At 47.8% G+C, this 15,279-nt stretch overlaps 1 protein-coding gene across 3 annotated transcripts in view; it reads left to right on the forward strand.

The window, feature by feature from the left end:
- Nucleotides 1-2,264: 2,264 nt before the first annotated feature.
- SLC8A3 (solute carrier family 8 member A3) overlaps nucleotides 2,265-15,279 on the forward strand; it is a 142,961-nt gene continuing 129,946 nt past the window's right edge. For all 3 annotated transcript variants that reach the window (XM_062181317.1, XM_062181319.1, XM_062181318.1), the window contains exon 1: nucleotides 2,265-4,048. In XM_062181317.1, the coding sequence (XP_062037301.1) occupies nucleotides 2,265-4,048 (1,784 nt within the window). The remainder of the gene's footprint in view (nucleotides 4,049-15,279) is intronic.

Below are 15,279 nucleotides of genomic sequence, written 5' to 3' on the forward strand. Positions count from 1 at the left end.
GGGCTGCCACCTCCCGTCACCATGTTGGCTCCTGATTAAACAGCTGCTTCAGCTGTGTCCAACTTCTGTCCCCTTCTGCACAAGGCATATCAGAATCGACAACGTCAGGGTGCTCGGAGGTCAAGGCAAGGAGCCACGATCACTGTGCATTTCTGCAGGGTGGATGAGTGTCTAACCTGGAGATGAGGCTCTCTGTGCATATCAGAGTTATGAGAGCTTTGCCAACCATTGAAAATGGATGCTGAACATCTTCAATCACCCAGCTCTTCCACAGTCATCCTCATGGCCTCTTCTCCGAGTTTAGTAGCTGGACCAGTGGGGAACGTGGGCCTCAGCACTTGGCTGCCATTCTGGGGCACAGGAAACCAAGTTAATCCACGGAGTCCTTTGGAAGGAAGGCCTTTCTGGTTATAGCAGACACCTGGCATACCATGTCCCAAAGGGAGTTTCTCTTTGATTACAAGCTTAAAGGATTTAAAGAGGTCTGACATAGTTCCTAAATGATAGTCAGAATTTGTCCATAAGCCTGCCATGTATTTTCAAAACAAATGCTGTGATTTAGATCATAAATTTTTTTAAAAAAGATCTTATTTATTTATTTATTTGAGAGGTAGAATTACAGAGAGAGGGAGAGACAAAGAAAGTTCTTCCATCCGCCGGTTCACTCCCCCAAATGGCTGCAACGACTGGCACTGGGCTGATCTGAAGCCAGGATTTTCCTCTGGGTCTCCCACATGGGTGCAGGGGCCCAAGGACTTGGGCCATCTTCTACTGCTTTCCTAGGCCATAGCAGAAATCTGGATTGAAAGTGGAGCATCCAGGACTCGAACTGGCATCCATGTAAAATGCCAGCACTGTTACCCACTATGCCACAGTGCCAGCCCCATATCTTTCTTTTTAAAAAAATTATTTATTTAGATGACAGAGTACAAATATATATACATATATACACACATACAAGTATATATGTATACACACAAGTGTGTGTATGTGTGTGTGTGTGTGAGAGAGAGAGTACAGAGAGAGAGAGAGAGAGAGAGAGAGAGAGAGGTATCTTCCATTCATTAGTTCACGCCCCAAATGGCTGCAATAGCCAAGCCTAGGCCATGCTGAAACCAGGCGCATGGAGCTCCATCCAGGTCTCCCACATGGATGACAAGGGCCCAAGTACTTGAGCCATCTTTTGCTGCTTTCCCAGGCACATTAACACGGAGCTGGATCAGTAGCAGCTGGAACTCAAATTAGTGCTCCAATATGGGATTCCATTTTTGCAAGCAGCAGCTTAACTCACTGTGCCACAACACTGGGCCCTCCATTTCTGTTTATTTCTATTCACTTTGTACTCACCTTTTAGTGGTGTGAGGCCAGCACACGAGGCTGTATTTCACCCCCAGATCTTGTCTCTATTAACTAATAGCTGATTTGCTTTATTAATAGTAAGCTGTACCATTTGAATCTTTCCATGTTTGAGTTAAGAATTTGAGTTACTGGTTGAAATTTATCATCCTGTAACCAACTGCCTGAACCATCCATAAGTATATTTCGTTGGCGTGTTAAGAGCTGCTGTGGACTCAGCCTTGGGCACATTGTACAGGACTTTAGTTGAGCTACAGGGCAGTAGTATTCTGTGTGAATTGGCTCTTTCAGTTTCCCACACTCAGAATCATCGCTTGCCTCCAGAAGTTATGAATTTGGGGAGAAAGTTTTTAACCTACACACAGAGCAAAGTATTCTCTCTTGGGGGACTAACCCATGGTAATGTAATTCAGTATGTACCCTTGCCCCAAACTTATGCAGAATTCTTGAGTATGATGATAATGGGACAAGGAAGGCTGAGAACCCTAGAAACAGCTTCCGTGGCAGTGAAGAGGCAGGCCTGTCTTATCCGTGGCCTGTCTTCATTGAGTCTCACAGATTCCACTGGGGTTGGAAGGTAAGACTAGAAGGGTATCACTTGTGTTTCCATTACCAGTGTTCCCAGCTATCTCAAGCCATTCTTTAACTGTGTCTCCCCACCTGATAGTTTTGAGGACAGAACAGCAATTAGTGCCTCCCAATGACATCTGTTTTTCCAAGTGAGATACTGCCCCAAAGTTCATGCCTTGTACCACTCAAGGTGAAGCATCCTTTTGTGTTGGTGGGAACCTACCCTTTGCTGACCCAATTTCTCACGTCTTTTCCTGCCCCTCTGATCTTTCCTAGGTCTCTGGCCTGTCAGGAGGACCCTTGGTGCTGCGGTGGAAGCCAGCGGCTAAGTCTCGTGTATGGCGTGGTTAAGGTTGCAGCCTCTCACCTCTGCCTTCCTCCATTTTGGGCTGGTTACTTTTGTGCTCTTCCTGAACGGTCTTCGGGCAGAGGCTGGTGGCTCAGGGGATGTGCCCGGCACAGGGCAGAACAATGAGTCCTGTTCGGGGTCATCAGACTGCAAAGAGGGCGTCATCCTACCCATATGGTATCCGGAGAACCCTTCCCTCGGGGACAAGATTGCCAGGGTCATTGTCTATTTCGTAGCCCTGATATACATGTTTCTAGGGGTGTCCATCATTGCTGACCGCTTCATGGCATCTATCGAGGTCATCACCTCTCAGGAGAGGGAGGTGACTATCAGAAAGCCTAATGGAGAGACCAGCACAACCACGATTCGGGTCTGGAATGAAACTGTCTCCAACCTGACTCTTATGGCTCTGGGTTCCTCCGCTCCCGAAATACTCCTCTCTTTAATTGAAGTGTGTGGTCACGGGTTCATTGCTGGTGATCTGGGACCTTCCACCATTGTAGGCAGTGCAGCCTTCAACATGTTCATTATCATTGGCATCTGTGTCTACGTGATCCCCGATGGAGAGACGCGCAAGATCAAGCACTTACGAGTCTTCTTCGTCACCGCTGCTTGGAGTATCTTTGCCTACATCTGGCTCTATATGATCCTGGCAGTCTTCTCCCCTGGTGTGGTTCAGGTTTGGGAAGGCCTCCTCACTCTCTTCTTCTTCCCGGTGTGTGTCCTTCTGGCCTGGGTGGCAGATAAACGACTGCTGTTCTACAAATACATGCACAAAAAGTACCGCACAGATAAACACCGGGGAATTATCATAGAGACAGAGGGTGAGCACCCCAAGGGCATTGAGATGGATGGGAAAATGATGAATTCCCACTTCCTGGATGGGAACCTGGTGCCCCTGGAAGGGAAGGAAGTGGATGAGTCCCGCAGGGAGATGATCCGGATTCTCAAGGATCTGAAGCAGAAGCATCCAGAGAAGGACTTGGATCAGTTGGTGGAGATGGCCAATTACTATGCCCTTTCCCACCAGCAGAAGAGCCGCGCCTTCTACCGGATCCAGGCCACCCGCATGATGACGGGCGCAGGCAACATCCTGAAGAAGCACGCGGCAGAACAAGCCAAGAAGGCATCCAGCATGAGTGAGGTGCACACCGACGAGCCGGAGGACTTTGTCTCCAAGATCTTCTTTGACCCGTGTTCTTACCAGTGTCTGGAGAACTGTGGGGCCGTGCTCCTGACAGTGGTGAGGAAAGGGGGAGACATGTCCAAGACCATGTATGTGGACTACAAAACAGAGGATGGTTCTGCCAATGCCGGGGCTGACTATGAGTTCACAGAGGGCACCGTGGTGCTGAAGCCAGGAGAGACGCAGAAGGAGTTCTCCGTGGGCATCATTGATGACGACATTTTCGAGGAAGACGAGCACTTCTTTGTGAGGCTGAGCAACGTCCGCGTAGAGGAGGAACAGCTGGAGGAGGGGATGCCTCCAACAATGCTCAACAGTCTTCCCTTGCCTCAAGCTGTCCTAGCGTCCCCTTGTGTGGCCACAGTGACTATCTTGGATGATGACCATGCAGGCATCTTCACTTTTGAGTGTGACACTGTTCACGTCAGTGAAAGTATTGGTGTTATGGAGGTCAAGGTTCTGCGGACCTCAGGTGCCCGGGGCACAGTCATCGTCCCCTTTAGGACAGTGGAAGGGACAGCCAAGGGTGGTGGTGAGGACTTTGAAGACACATACGGGGAGCTGGAATTCCAGAACGACGAGACTGTGTAAGTGACCTCTTTGTAGTCTCCGCCTCCCCACTCCATCTCTTGCCTTCTCTTTCTGTCCCTCTGTTCCCTTCTTTGGACACTCTTGCTTGTGTTTGTGCTAACATCAAACTTTGGTTCTGTCACAGGTGTGTGGGATCAGCAGATACTACCGGCCAGGTTCTGCTTCCAACCCCCCTTCCAGTTTTCTCTCTTTAAATTGTGGCTGGACAAGGAATCTGGTGACAGGGCCTCTGGGTATAGGACACTTTGTCCACTGAATGATGGCCGGTGGGGGTGTGGCTTGACCAGTATTTTGTGACAGTGGATTTTGGAGGGTTCTGTGACTAAACAGGAGCTTGGAAGCTGCTTAGGCCTCTCCTTTCTGCCCATCTCATACCAAAAGTTTCTGAACTTTGAAACCAGTCCTTTCTGTTCTGTGGTAGGGATAGCCCACTCAGGACACTCCCAAGGGAACAGGCGGCATTGGCTGGTCCCGTTCTGCAGTTGGATAGCCAAGTGACAGGCGCCTTGGAAATTGTAAAATTGATTGAAGCTTGGCAATATCTTGAAAGGCCCGTGCGCTGTTTTACAGTGCAGGGTTCCCCAGCCTAGGTGAGCTGGACCGGTCAGCACTCCCAGGGCAGTCTTGGCTCTAAACTCCAAAATATGGCCAAACAGTAAAGAAGAAGCCTTTTCAGAACTGTGGGAGAAAAATCCGCCTTCTGTGGGGTCATCTTTCACAGTCCATGGCTCTCCTGAAATACTGCTCGGGTTACTGATACATGTAGTCTCCCAGAGACCACAGGTGTCTCTGTGACCCTACGGCATCTCCCCCAGTGAGCCTTCTTGCAGATGGGGTGTTCTGTTCTTTTCCTAGCTGGTGGGCTTTGAAAAAGAAAACAGACTGCCTTTTTCCTGGGATTTACAGCCTACGAGATGGTAGACTTTCTCTGGTGGCCAAGTAGGACAGAGATGAGAAAGGGGAGCCTGTCTCTGAATTCCTGTTGGTTTGCACAAGCAACAAGGAGAAGCCTCAGATGCTGTGAAGGGTACAAAAAGGGAGATGTGTAATTGCCTTAAGAACCTGAGATGAAACCATATGGCTTCTACAAGAGGGAGGGAAGGAACGCCCCAGAAAGAGGGATCTTCAGACACAGGAAGAAGTGTCCTAGAAGTCCTTCTTCAAAAAGGGGCGGGTTCTGCTGGCCACGGAGCTGAGTGACCCCCGGGACTCTGCTCCTGCCCCAATTCCAATCCCTTGCTAATCATGTGACTTTGGGCAAGTCACATGGTGGCTCTGGTACTACCTGTCTCACATGCAAAGTGGGAATAACATTATGTTCCTTGCCTGGAGGCAGGGTGAGATCTTTCTGGAGTTCCTTCCCGCTCTGGGATTGTCTGGAGCATTGACACAGGTGCTCAGTGTAGGTCATATTTGTATTAAGCCAAAAATGGAACAGGGGATATTGTCTGCTGAAGGAAAATAGCTGTTGACAAATTGATTTATTAGGGCTCTGTTTAGTCATTTTGCTGGGAAGGATAATCATTTGTTAGCGTAAGTAAAAACCTGTGTCTTCCAGAGAATACTATCCATTTATATATGCTCTGGGGAGAGAGCTTATACATACAAATGAAGGACAGGCCCCACTGGGAAGACAAACTCTGAAATTTCACACATGTTTGTGGTAATGTCAGTCGGCATCGTATGACACCGAGACCACAAAATTTGCTGCAAATTTGCTGCAATTCGCCAGCCTCAGGGTGCCTCTGATTTGGTACCCTGTCTACTGATGGCAGGGAAGGTAGTTTTGAGAGAGCAGAGACTGGGCTCCAATTTCCTTATTCTCTTAATAATTATTCCTATACCTGTGATCTCTGATGTGACTAAACCTTCCTCAGATTCATTTGGGCTTTAGTTTGTGCAGTACCTGGGGGTAAGTGAGCCTGATGAGCGATCACATGTAGGTGACATTGACTCTATGTGCGTGTCAACCTCCAGAGGTTTAAGATCCTAATCCAGATATTCCAGGCTTTGATAAACAATTCTGTGCTTCCATCTGTTCTTTGCATTATGTTTTTAGATTGTTGTGTAGTTCTATCCCTTTAGACTTCTTCACTGTAGAGTAATGAGTCCAGAACCCACTACTGTGTCCTCACCTAGTGGCCCTGCCCTTGACAAATTGTAATTTTCCAACTTGAAGCGGTGTTATGTAAGCAGAAAAGCCATGGGTTCTAAGTACTCTGGATTAGAGTTCTGGCTCTGTTACAGATTTAACTATGTGGTTTGGGAAAATCTTATCAACTTAGGAGGTCATTTCCTCATTGGTTAAATGGGGAAAATGAATAATATTTCTCTTGCAGGGCTGTGATGATTCGGTTGTGTGCAGTGTACCTGGTGGATGATATGTGCTGAGCAAATGAGGCCCTTAATAGTAATATTGATGAATTAACAGTATTCTTCAGAAGACACTACTGAGATGGGCAAGTTACTTGGATCGCTGTGGAACCATAATCAATGAACATGCTAGATTTTTGGTTACCAAGGAGAGTCCTAACATCAACTTATAAAATATTAGAGCTAGAAAGGACTTTGGAATGCTTTCTGAAGTCTTTCTTCCTAAATTTTAACTTGCTTTTCTCCCAGTGGTCTTGCCAAGATGCAGAAGGTCTCAGCTAGGCGTTGAGATTCTTTATTTGCAATATTTCTGATGCTGCTAGTCCCAGCATAGAGTGGAAAGGCTTTAAAGCTCTTGACCAAACAATGAGATGCAGACAAGAAAGTGGCTTTTCAAAAATGACTTGCTAATTCAATCACAAATGCTTGCTTTCCAGTTCCAGCTTTCAACCCCAGCCTAGCAAGAACCCAGCTCCTACCCCAACCCCAGCCTAGCAAGAACCCAGCTCCTACCCTGAGGCCCTGCTAATTGCAGTACACCAATCCGGAAACTGAAATTGAAACCCTTAGGGTACTTGGACAGAAGTTGTGTGAACTTGGAACAATTCCATTTTCTAATACCCCCTCTTTGTGTAGCTTTATTTGCTTACCAAGCCTGGTAGCAGCGTATATTTTGTCCTCACCATACCCCTCGACATATCATCAAGTTATATAGTCAGGTTGGAGCTCTACTAATAATATTGGATCCATGAAATCACTTGTTTGGTTTTATGCTTTACTTCTTCAGAGATGTCCTTAGCAGTGCAGTAGGATGGAGGAGCGTGAACACTGGAATCTGACAAACAGTTGTGAATCCATTATTCACCAACCATATACATTTTAATGAAGCCACTTCGCGTATCCAAGTCCCAGATTTTTTGTTGGAATGATAAAAATAATGATGCAAGGGAGTGATAAGTACTACCTATAAATATGAAAAAAATGCACCTTAGCACTGTACCTTCTCATAGAAGGTACCAAGTCAGTTAACAACAGGAAAAGATAAAGGAATAAAACAAGATGGCATTTCAGCATTCAGGGATCTTACTCCCGGGGAGAGAGGATCAAGGTATCCAGACAAATCAAAGTGGGCTGGCAGAGGTAGATCAGTAACAGAGGAAGGGGAGCTTCGTGCCGTGTGTGACACTCCAAAGTGACCTTCGTGAAGGAAGCAGCAGGGAGGGGTGCTGTGGGGGAAGGTGCACCCATGCGACAGTAAGCCCTCGACATTGGAGAGGGCTGCTATTGATGTCTTCATGACCTAAAGAACCCCCACCTTTGTGACTGTCACTACAGTACTTCATGAGAATTATGGCCTTTCAGACTCAGCATACAATGACAAAACCTCATGGAGTTATGGGCTCTGCCCGCATGCTAATACCATTCATTAAAACAATGACTGGCGTCTCTATCCCGGGCTCACAGCATGCCTCTGCAAAATAACAGATTATGGCAGCTCACGGGCCCTTGGGGTCCCTGGGAATAGTCAAAGCCACAGATGTCAAATATGCAAATGCCAATATCTACTATAATTAAATAGCACAGGCCTCCTTCAAAGGAGAACAGAGTATTGACTGGGCTGTACGTTTGCCAACCAAATCAGAAAGTGAAAGCTGGAAGATATCTTACCTCCCATTTCACAAATTACAAAGCCGAGATTCAGGGAGGGAAAGGGACTTGTCCAAGATCACACAGCTAGCTGGCATAAAAGACTTGGGGATGGGGGACCAGCTTGTGGAGCAGCGGGTTAAGTCATCCACAGGCATTGCATATCGGAGTCTCAGATGTTCTGCTTCTGATCCAGCTGCCTGCTAATGCACCCGAGAAAGCAGCAGAAGATGGCCCAAGTCCTTGCGTCACTGCAGCCCAAATAGGAGACGTGGGTGGAGTTCCAGGCCATTTGGGGAGTGAACCAGCGCATGCAAAATCTCTCTCTCTCTCTCTCTCTCTCTCTCTCTCTCTCTTTCCCTCTTTCCTTCTCTCCCTCCCTTCCTCCATCTCTCATTGCCCTTCAAGTAAATAAAATTAATCTTGTTTTTAAAAAAGTGACAGTGTTGGAAAGGACTTTAGTAGAAGCTACCAATGTAATGCACATCCCCTTTCTGGTTTGGATTCTCCATTTTATTTTTATCCATCAGTAAAGGTTTGGAAAGGACAAGGCAGTTCTTGAGTGAGAGATGCTCTGACATTCCGAATCCAGGAGCATGATGTGACTGCCTCAACTGAGAGTGATAACACAGCATGACTGCTTTTTAACCTTTGGTTCACCTGAGACTGTTGAGGAAGGAAAATATTGGGTCCATAGACATTTTTAAAAAATATTTGTTTATCTATTTGAAAGAGTTATACAGAAAGAGGAGAGGCAGAGAGAGAGGTCTTCCATCTGCTAGTTCACTCCCCAATTGGCCACAATGGCCAGATCTGCACCTGTCAGGAGCCAGGAGCTTTCTCCAGGTCTTCCCATGTGGGTGCAGGGGCCCAAAGACTTGGACCATCCTCCACTGCCTTCCTGGGCCACAGCAGAGAGCTGGATTGGAAGTGGAGCAGCTGGGACTCGAATTGGCACCCATATGCGATGCCAGCACTGTAGGCGGAGGCTTTATCCACTATGCCACAGCGCCAGCCCCCACAGACATTTTTTTTTTTTTTAATCTTTTCTCTGAGTTGATTCCTTAGCAAGCAAAGGTGACACAGAGAGCTGGGACAGCTTTGAGGAGTGCTGATCAGCTGCAGGTTAGATCTTGCTCCATTCAGTATTGAAGGCCATGTTCTTCCAGGGCTGCTGTCCCTGTAATGTTCTAACCCAGAGAAATCTGCCCATCAAAACCTGCCAGGGTACAATTTGTATAATATCCAGTTTGACTTGGCTCAGTCAGGTGTGGGATAGTGTCTCCCCAGCCACACAGCAGACTTGCTTATCTCTAGAATATCTCTCACTGCTTGAGACAAGTCACAAACCCCAGGCTCAGGGAGGGTGGGAGCAGGGGAGAGGCAGTGAGGGTTCTCTGCCCGCCACACCCTCCCTTTCTGTTTCCACCTGCCTTCCATGCCAGGATCAAGATCCCTTTGTGCCTTCTGGCAGACATCCAGTCACTAGAACCTGCAGCTTCAGGAAACCCTCAGTAGTCCATGACCTTGGCCCGGATTTGTCCTGAGGAGGCTGTTGAATGGGGCCACGGAGCAGTGCAGTGGAGCATTCAAGTAAGACTGTTCCTACACAGTTCCCTGGTTTCCATGCCCAAAGGAGTGATGAAAGGCTATGTGGGGCTTTTTGTTTGTTTTTTAATGAGAGAGAGGGAGAAATCACACCAACTCCCAACTGCTGGTTCACCCCTCAGATGCCTGTAATGACTAGGGCTAATCTCAGGGCTGAAGCCAGGGAGCCAGGAACCAGGTCTTCCATGTGCTTGGCAGGGACCCAGCTACTTAAACCATCACCTGCTGCCTGCCAGAGTCTGCATTGACAGGAAGCTGGAATCAGGAGCCAGAGCCAGGAGTTGAACTCAGGAACTCCCATGTGGAATTCGGGTGTCTTAACCACTAGGCTAAATGCCCAATGCTATATGTATTTTTTTAGCAAAAGCTCTGGTATTATGTCCAGAAGGACCCTAGGTACTGATAAAATGTTTTCTCTTAATTACTGAGATTGTCAAATCATACATCAAAGACCTTATAAATATTATATTATTATATTTGATTCCAAAATCTCAAAAGAAGACGATGTCAAAAAAATGGCATATTCCAATTTCAGGACCACCTGAAAACCTGTGTGTCTGCAAAAATCTCCAGGAAGTCCAGGGCCCGCCTGGGTAGTTTGCTTTAGAGCCAAGGGGTGCAGCCTCGCCCGGCAATGCTGGATCAGGCAGCTCTCCTCCTGCCCGACTTAGCCATGTGCTGTCTGCAGCAGAACGTCTAGTGTGCCCGCTCTGGCCTGCTCACAGGGATCTTCTCCCAGCGGTGTAGGGTAGGAGGTCACTGTGGGGAGAACACAGTGTGGGTTTGAAGTTGGAGATGGTCGCTTGACCAGCCACTCAGAAAATGAAAGGCTTAATCTTCAAAGTGTGCTCTCCTGCCTACTGCTAGGAGACGTGCTAATTGGGGCTTCAGGCAACAATAATAAAGGAATGCAGGCGGAGATCCTGCCCTGGGCCTTGCGGATTTTTTTCTTAATGGTTCTGGCCCTTAACAGTCAGCTTCCTCCTTCCTTCACAAGAATGAAGGCCAGGGTTACTCGAACAAGGGGAGGCTGGGGAGTGAGGAGGCCCTCCCTGGCTGGCCCACTGTTCATCAGTTTCCCGGATGTATTTGGATGGAGCATGGGCATTCATGCCTTCGTTCCCCTTTGGCTATGCCCCCTGTCCACTGCATGAGGCAGGGTAGAGGTCAGAGCTGTGGTCTTCAACTTATTGTTGTTGTTTTAGAGAGAAACTAATTTATGTTTCCAGAACCCAGTCTGAAAGTAGAGCCAGTGGCATATACTTGAAAGGTGAAGAGAGAGAACTTGATCTGCAAATAGAGCAAGGTCCCCCATATTTAAATTTTGCACAATGTGGAAACTTTTTTGCAAGAATCAAATGCTTTGAGGATTTGGCTAAATAACCATGAAGGAAAGCACTGGGTAAATATTCTCAGGTAGCATGAGCGTTATCATTCATAAGAATTCTGTTTCCACCCCTACCACCTACTGGGTATCCAAGTAAGAAATTACCTGGATAGATAGAGAAGAATTCAAAGTTCAGAGTGCAATTTATTTAATATGGAGAAACATTTTTCTGAAAACTTAGAGACCACCAGATATGTATGTGTATTTGAGTTCAGCTATCGATTTGGCCCCGTCCTTACCCTTCCTAGCCAAGGATCAGTAAAGGCACAATACAACTTGGCTACCTTGAGCCCACTTGAGTTACTGTTTGGTGGGTGGGGGTTCTGGAAGAACCAGTTATTTATGATCTATGCCACATTTTGTATTAGGTTTCAAATAAAAGAATTTTGATTATAATCTATTACTCAGAGTCTGGCTGCTAAACAGGTTATAGATTTTTTTTTTATTATTTGACAGAGTTATAGACAGTGTGAGAGAGAGACAGAGAGAAAGGTCTTCCCTCCGTTGGCTCACTCCCCAAATGGCCGCCATAGCCGGCGCTGTGCTGATCTGAAGCTAGGAGCCAGGTGCTTCCTCCTGGTCTCCCATGCGGGTGCAGGGGCCCAAGCACCTGGGCCATCCTCCACTGCCCTCCCGGGCCACAGCAGAGAGCTGGACTGGAAGAGGAGCAACCAGGACTAGAACCCGGCACCCATATGGGATGCCAGCGCCACAGACGGAGGATTAACCAAGTGAGCCATGGCACCGGCCCCCCAGGTTATAGATTTTAGAGGACTCCAACCACTATCTCTCAGGTAATCCATCCTTTCCCAGACTGTTAGGTCCTGTTTCATCAACATTTTGGATTTCCCCTTGTGAACCCCACGTGGCCCTCGCTGACCCCACTGCCCTCCTGGCCTTCTCTTTCTGAGCTGTGGTGGTGCAGGGGGTTCCCAGCCACCAGGCTAACCAAGGCTGTGGCAGCAAGTCTTCACCTGGGTGTCCTTGGCTTCCCCGATTGTGTGAGATCTTCTGTGTTGTCCGAGTGCTCCCCACTGCACCCTTTCCTCCTGCACTGCACACGCTCTGTCTGGGGTGGCAGCCGCAGCACCATGGTCCCACGCCTACTCACGCCTCACATTTACATCTTCAGTTCCCTGGGCCACGTCTTCTCTTTTCTTCTTACCCCGTTCCCGATACTCCCGTCCACCACCAGGCTGGCATCTGTACTTGGGCCACTGCCTGCCTCCCATCTGATCCATGGTCTCTTTGAGGGACGGAGAAGTTGCTGTGCAGGTGTCCCGTCACAGAGCCTACATCATTCGGGCAGAACTCGCTTCAGAATTGGACGGAAACGATGGATTTCTCCCAGGAAGCCAGGCACTCGCTCACTTTGGTGCTCTGTTTCCCTTCACTGTTAAGTGTTTACCTGAATGTATGTGAAGACAGGAAGACACAACTGTGAAGATGCAGCCCAGGCTGGGACAAGTATCCGAGAGCCGCTGGAGACTGCAGTAGCTCTGGGGGCTGCCTTTGCTCTCCCGTCACTCCCGCCTGGGCCTCATGGTCTCTGTGTCTTAGCATCTCTGATTCTCTCTGGGGCCTTCTTGGTTCCTTGAAGCTTGCAGTGATACCTGCCAGCCCGTCAGTCCTCTCTCCTGGTTTCCTTCCCCATAAATGTTTTCAGCTCCTACCTGGAAAGATCTTTCTGGTCAAAACATTCATGAGAGAAGGAGTCTGATCCCCCCCCCCCCACACACACACACTTCCTTCCCCCCCCCCCCAACTTGGCCATGTCAAAGCCACTGGCCAGATGCAAGCTGGTTTCCCTGTGTCAAGTACATTGTCCTCCCACCCCTGTTAATCTGACACAGCTGGATTATGGGATGGAAAAATGAAGTTGCCATGAGGATTTGGTGGTAAGCTACTTAAGCAGATGTATCTACAGGTGCTGGGCAGTGTCTCTTAGAAGGTAGTCCCAAGTGAGGTAGGTGCCTGTCACCTTCTAACTGGCACAGGTACACATCCTGAGAGAATGCTGATTATACAGTGGTCTGTCCTGGAGCCTTAGGCTGGACAATGGGAGAAATAGAAATAGGCCCCTTCTGGAGCTCCCCTGCCCTATCACAAGCTGATCTCAAACCCCACAGCCAAGGTCACACTGGCTTCTGCCCGCATCAACAGAAAACACTCCTAGTGGGTGATGCTCGGTGGCACCAATCTCAAGGCCACTTGGGTCATTTCTCCCCCTTTACCCTTTTCCAGTCTGTCCTCTGCAGGAGACCAGAGTCAGAAGATAATTGGCTGTCATTTTCAGGTGCTGTCTTTGGGTGCTGAGTCACTTCCAAAGCCTTTTCCTTGGGTTTGGGTTTCCAGGACAGCCTGTGTTCCAGACCAAGACAGAAGCTTCGCTGCCTGAAATACCTTCCAGGGATAGAATGTCGGCTCCCCTTGAGCCTCTCTCCCCACCCCTCCCCTGCTGGACAACTGGTCAGCTGCACTTTGCTGCAGCCAGCGGGCAGCCCCACTGGTGATCCTGAGAGCTGTAACCTGAGTCCTGTCTAGGAGCTCCCCCGGAAGCCAGAGTGTTCTCATCTGCTGGAGGCACAGTGTGTGGCTCTATCAGGTGCACGGGGCTGGGGTGGAAATGGGACTCTCCTTTTGTGTCTGCTGCAGTAAGTTAGTAGTGGCTATCCAGGGCCAACTTGGATAGGATGCGTGAGGCTCTATCTGAAGTCAGCTGTGGATGTGGGAAGGAAAAACCAGGTATCTGCCAACCCTAGACCTGAGACTAGAGATACAAGGAACTTAGGAGGGCTGGGCGTTGTGCTGCAACAGGCTGCTGCTTAGGCCACCCACATCCCACATCTATGGGAGTGCTGGTTAGAGTCTTGGCTACTCTGCTTCTCATCCAGCTCCCTGCTGGTGCACGTGGAAGGCAACAGATGATGGCCCAAGTACTTGGGTCCCTGCCACGCCCATGGGAGATCCAGATGGAAGTTCTTGGCTTCTGGATTGGACCTGGCTTAGCCCTGGCTATTGGTAGCCATTTGGGGAGTAAACCAGCAGATAGAAGATCTGTCTGTGGGCATGCATGTATGTGTGTTTCTCCCTCTCTCTGTCACACTGCCTTTCAAATAAATTAATCACTCTTAAACAAAAAATAAAGAAACTGGGAATCTCCATTTCACTGAGATGTATTAGGATGAAGTCACACTGTCCCTCCCATACTGGGCCAATCCTACTGAGAAAAACCCCGTTGCATCACCCTCTTTATCCTACAAGACCCAGAACCTTCTGTTCCCTGGATGAATCCACGGGGACATGAATTACCTGGACATATGAAAAAGAAAATTCCATTATCAGACTAGCATCTTCCAAACCCCTTCCTAACACAGTAGGTTCCCTAAACACGCCAATCCAGCCTTTTCCTCGACCTTTTTCAGTACCTGCCCCACCCCATGGAACCCACATTTTAGAATATTTTTAGCTGATGATGGAATAGAGTTCCATTTTTTCTTATAAAACAGCAAAAGAGAACTAAGAGTACTATAATGAGTTAATGTAATTCTATCCAAAGCAAAGATTGATACTGCTGTAGTTAATCTGTGTGGACTGCTAGAAGAATATTATGGTTTCTGTTTCAGGGCATTAAGGAGAGTGTAGAGTGAACACAGCCAAGGGCTGGCTGTCAAAGGAACAGAATGATATAAAATGCTTTGCAAATATTAGCCACTAAATGTTTACAGTTGTTTAGGTAGGGGTAGACCTCTAAGGAGAACGGAATATTCTGGGGAGTGTTGGTTACCTGGGCTTCGCCGTTGTTGAGACGTCTGGTAAGGCTTACTCCTGGTTGTATTTTTCTTACACAAAATGACATGTAGTATTTGTGTAAAACATCTTAAAGTACAGTTGGTCCTCCATCATGGGTTCCACATCTGTAGATCCAACCAACTATGCACTGAAACTATTCAGGGAGAAATTGTTTCTGTACTAAACATGTTTGTTCCTTGTCATTCTTTCTTGAACAATACAGCGTATCAAGTATTTACATAGCATTTACAGCGTATTAGGTATTATTAGCAATCTAGAGATGATTTTCAGGATACAGGAGGACTGTGTAGGTTCTATGCAAGTGCTACACCATTTTACATAAGGATTTGAGCATCTGTGGATTTTGGTGTCTACAAAGGGTTCTGGAATCAACCCCATGGATGCTGGGGATGACTGTAT

Source organism: Lepus europaeus, chromosome 22 (assembly GCF_033115175.1).
Source record: "Lepus europaeus isolate LE1 chromosome 22, mLepTim1.pri, whole genome shotgun sequence".
Taxonomy (NCBI): Eukaryota; Metazoa; Chordata; class Mammalia; order Lagomorpha; family Leporidae; genus Lepus; species Lepus europaeus.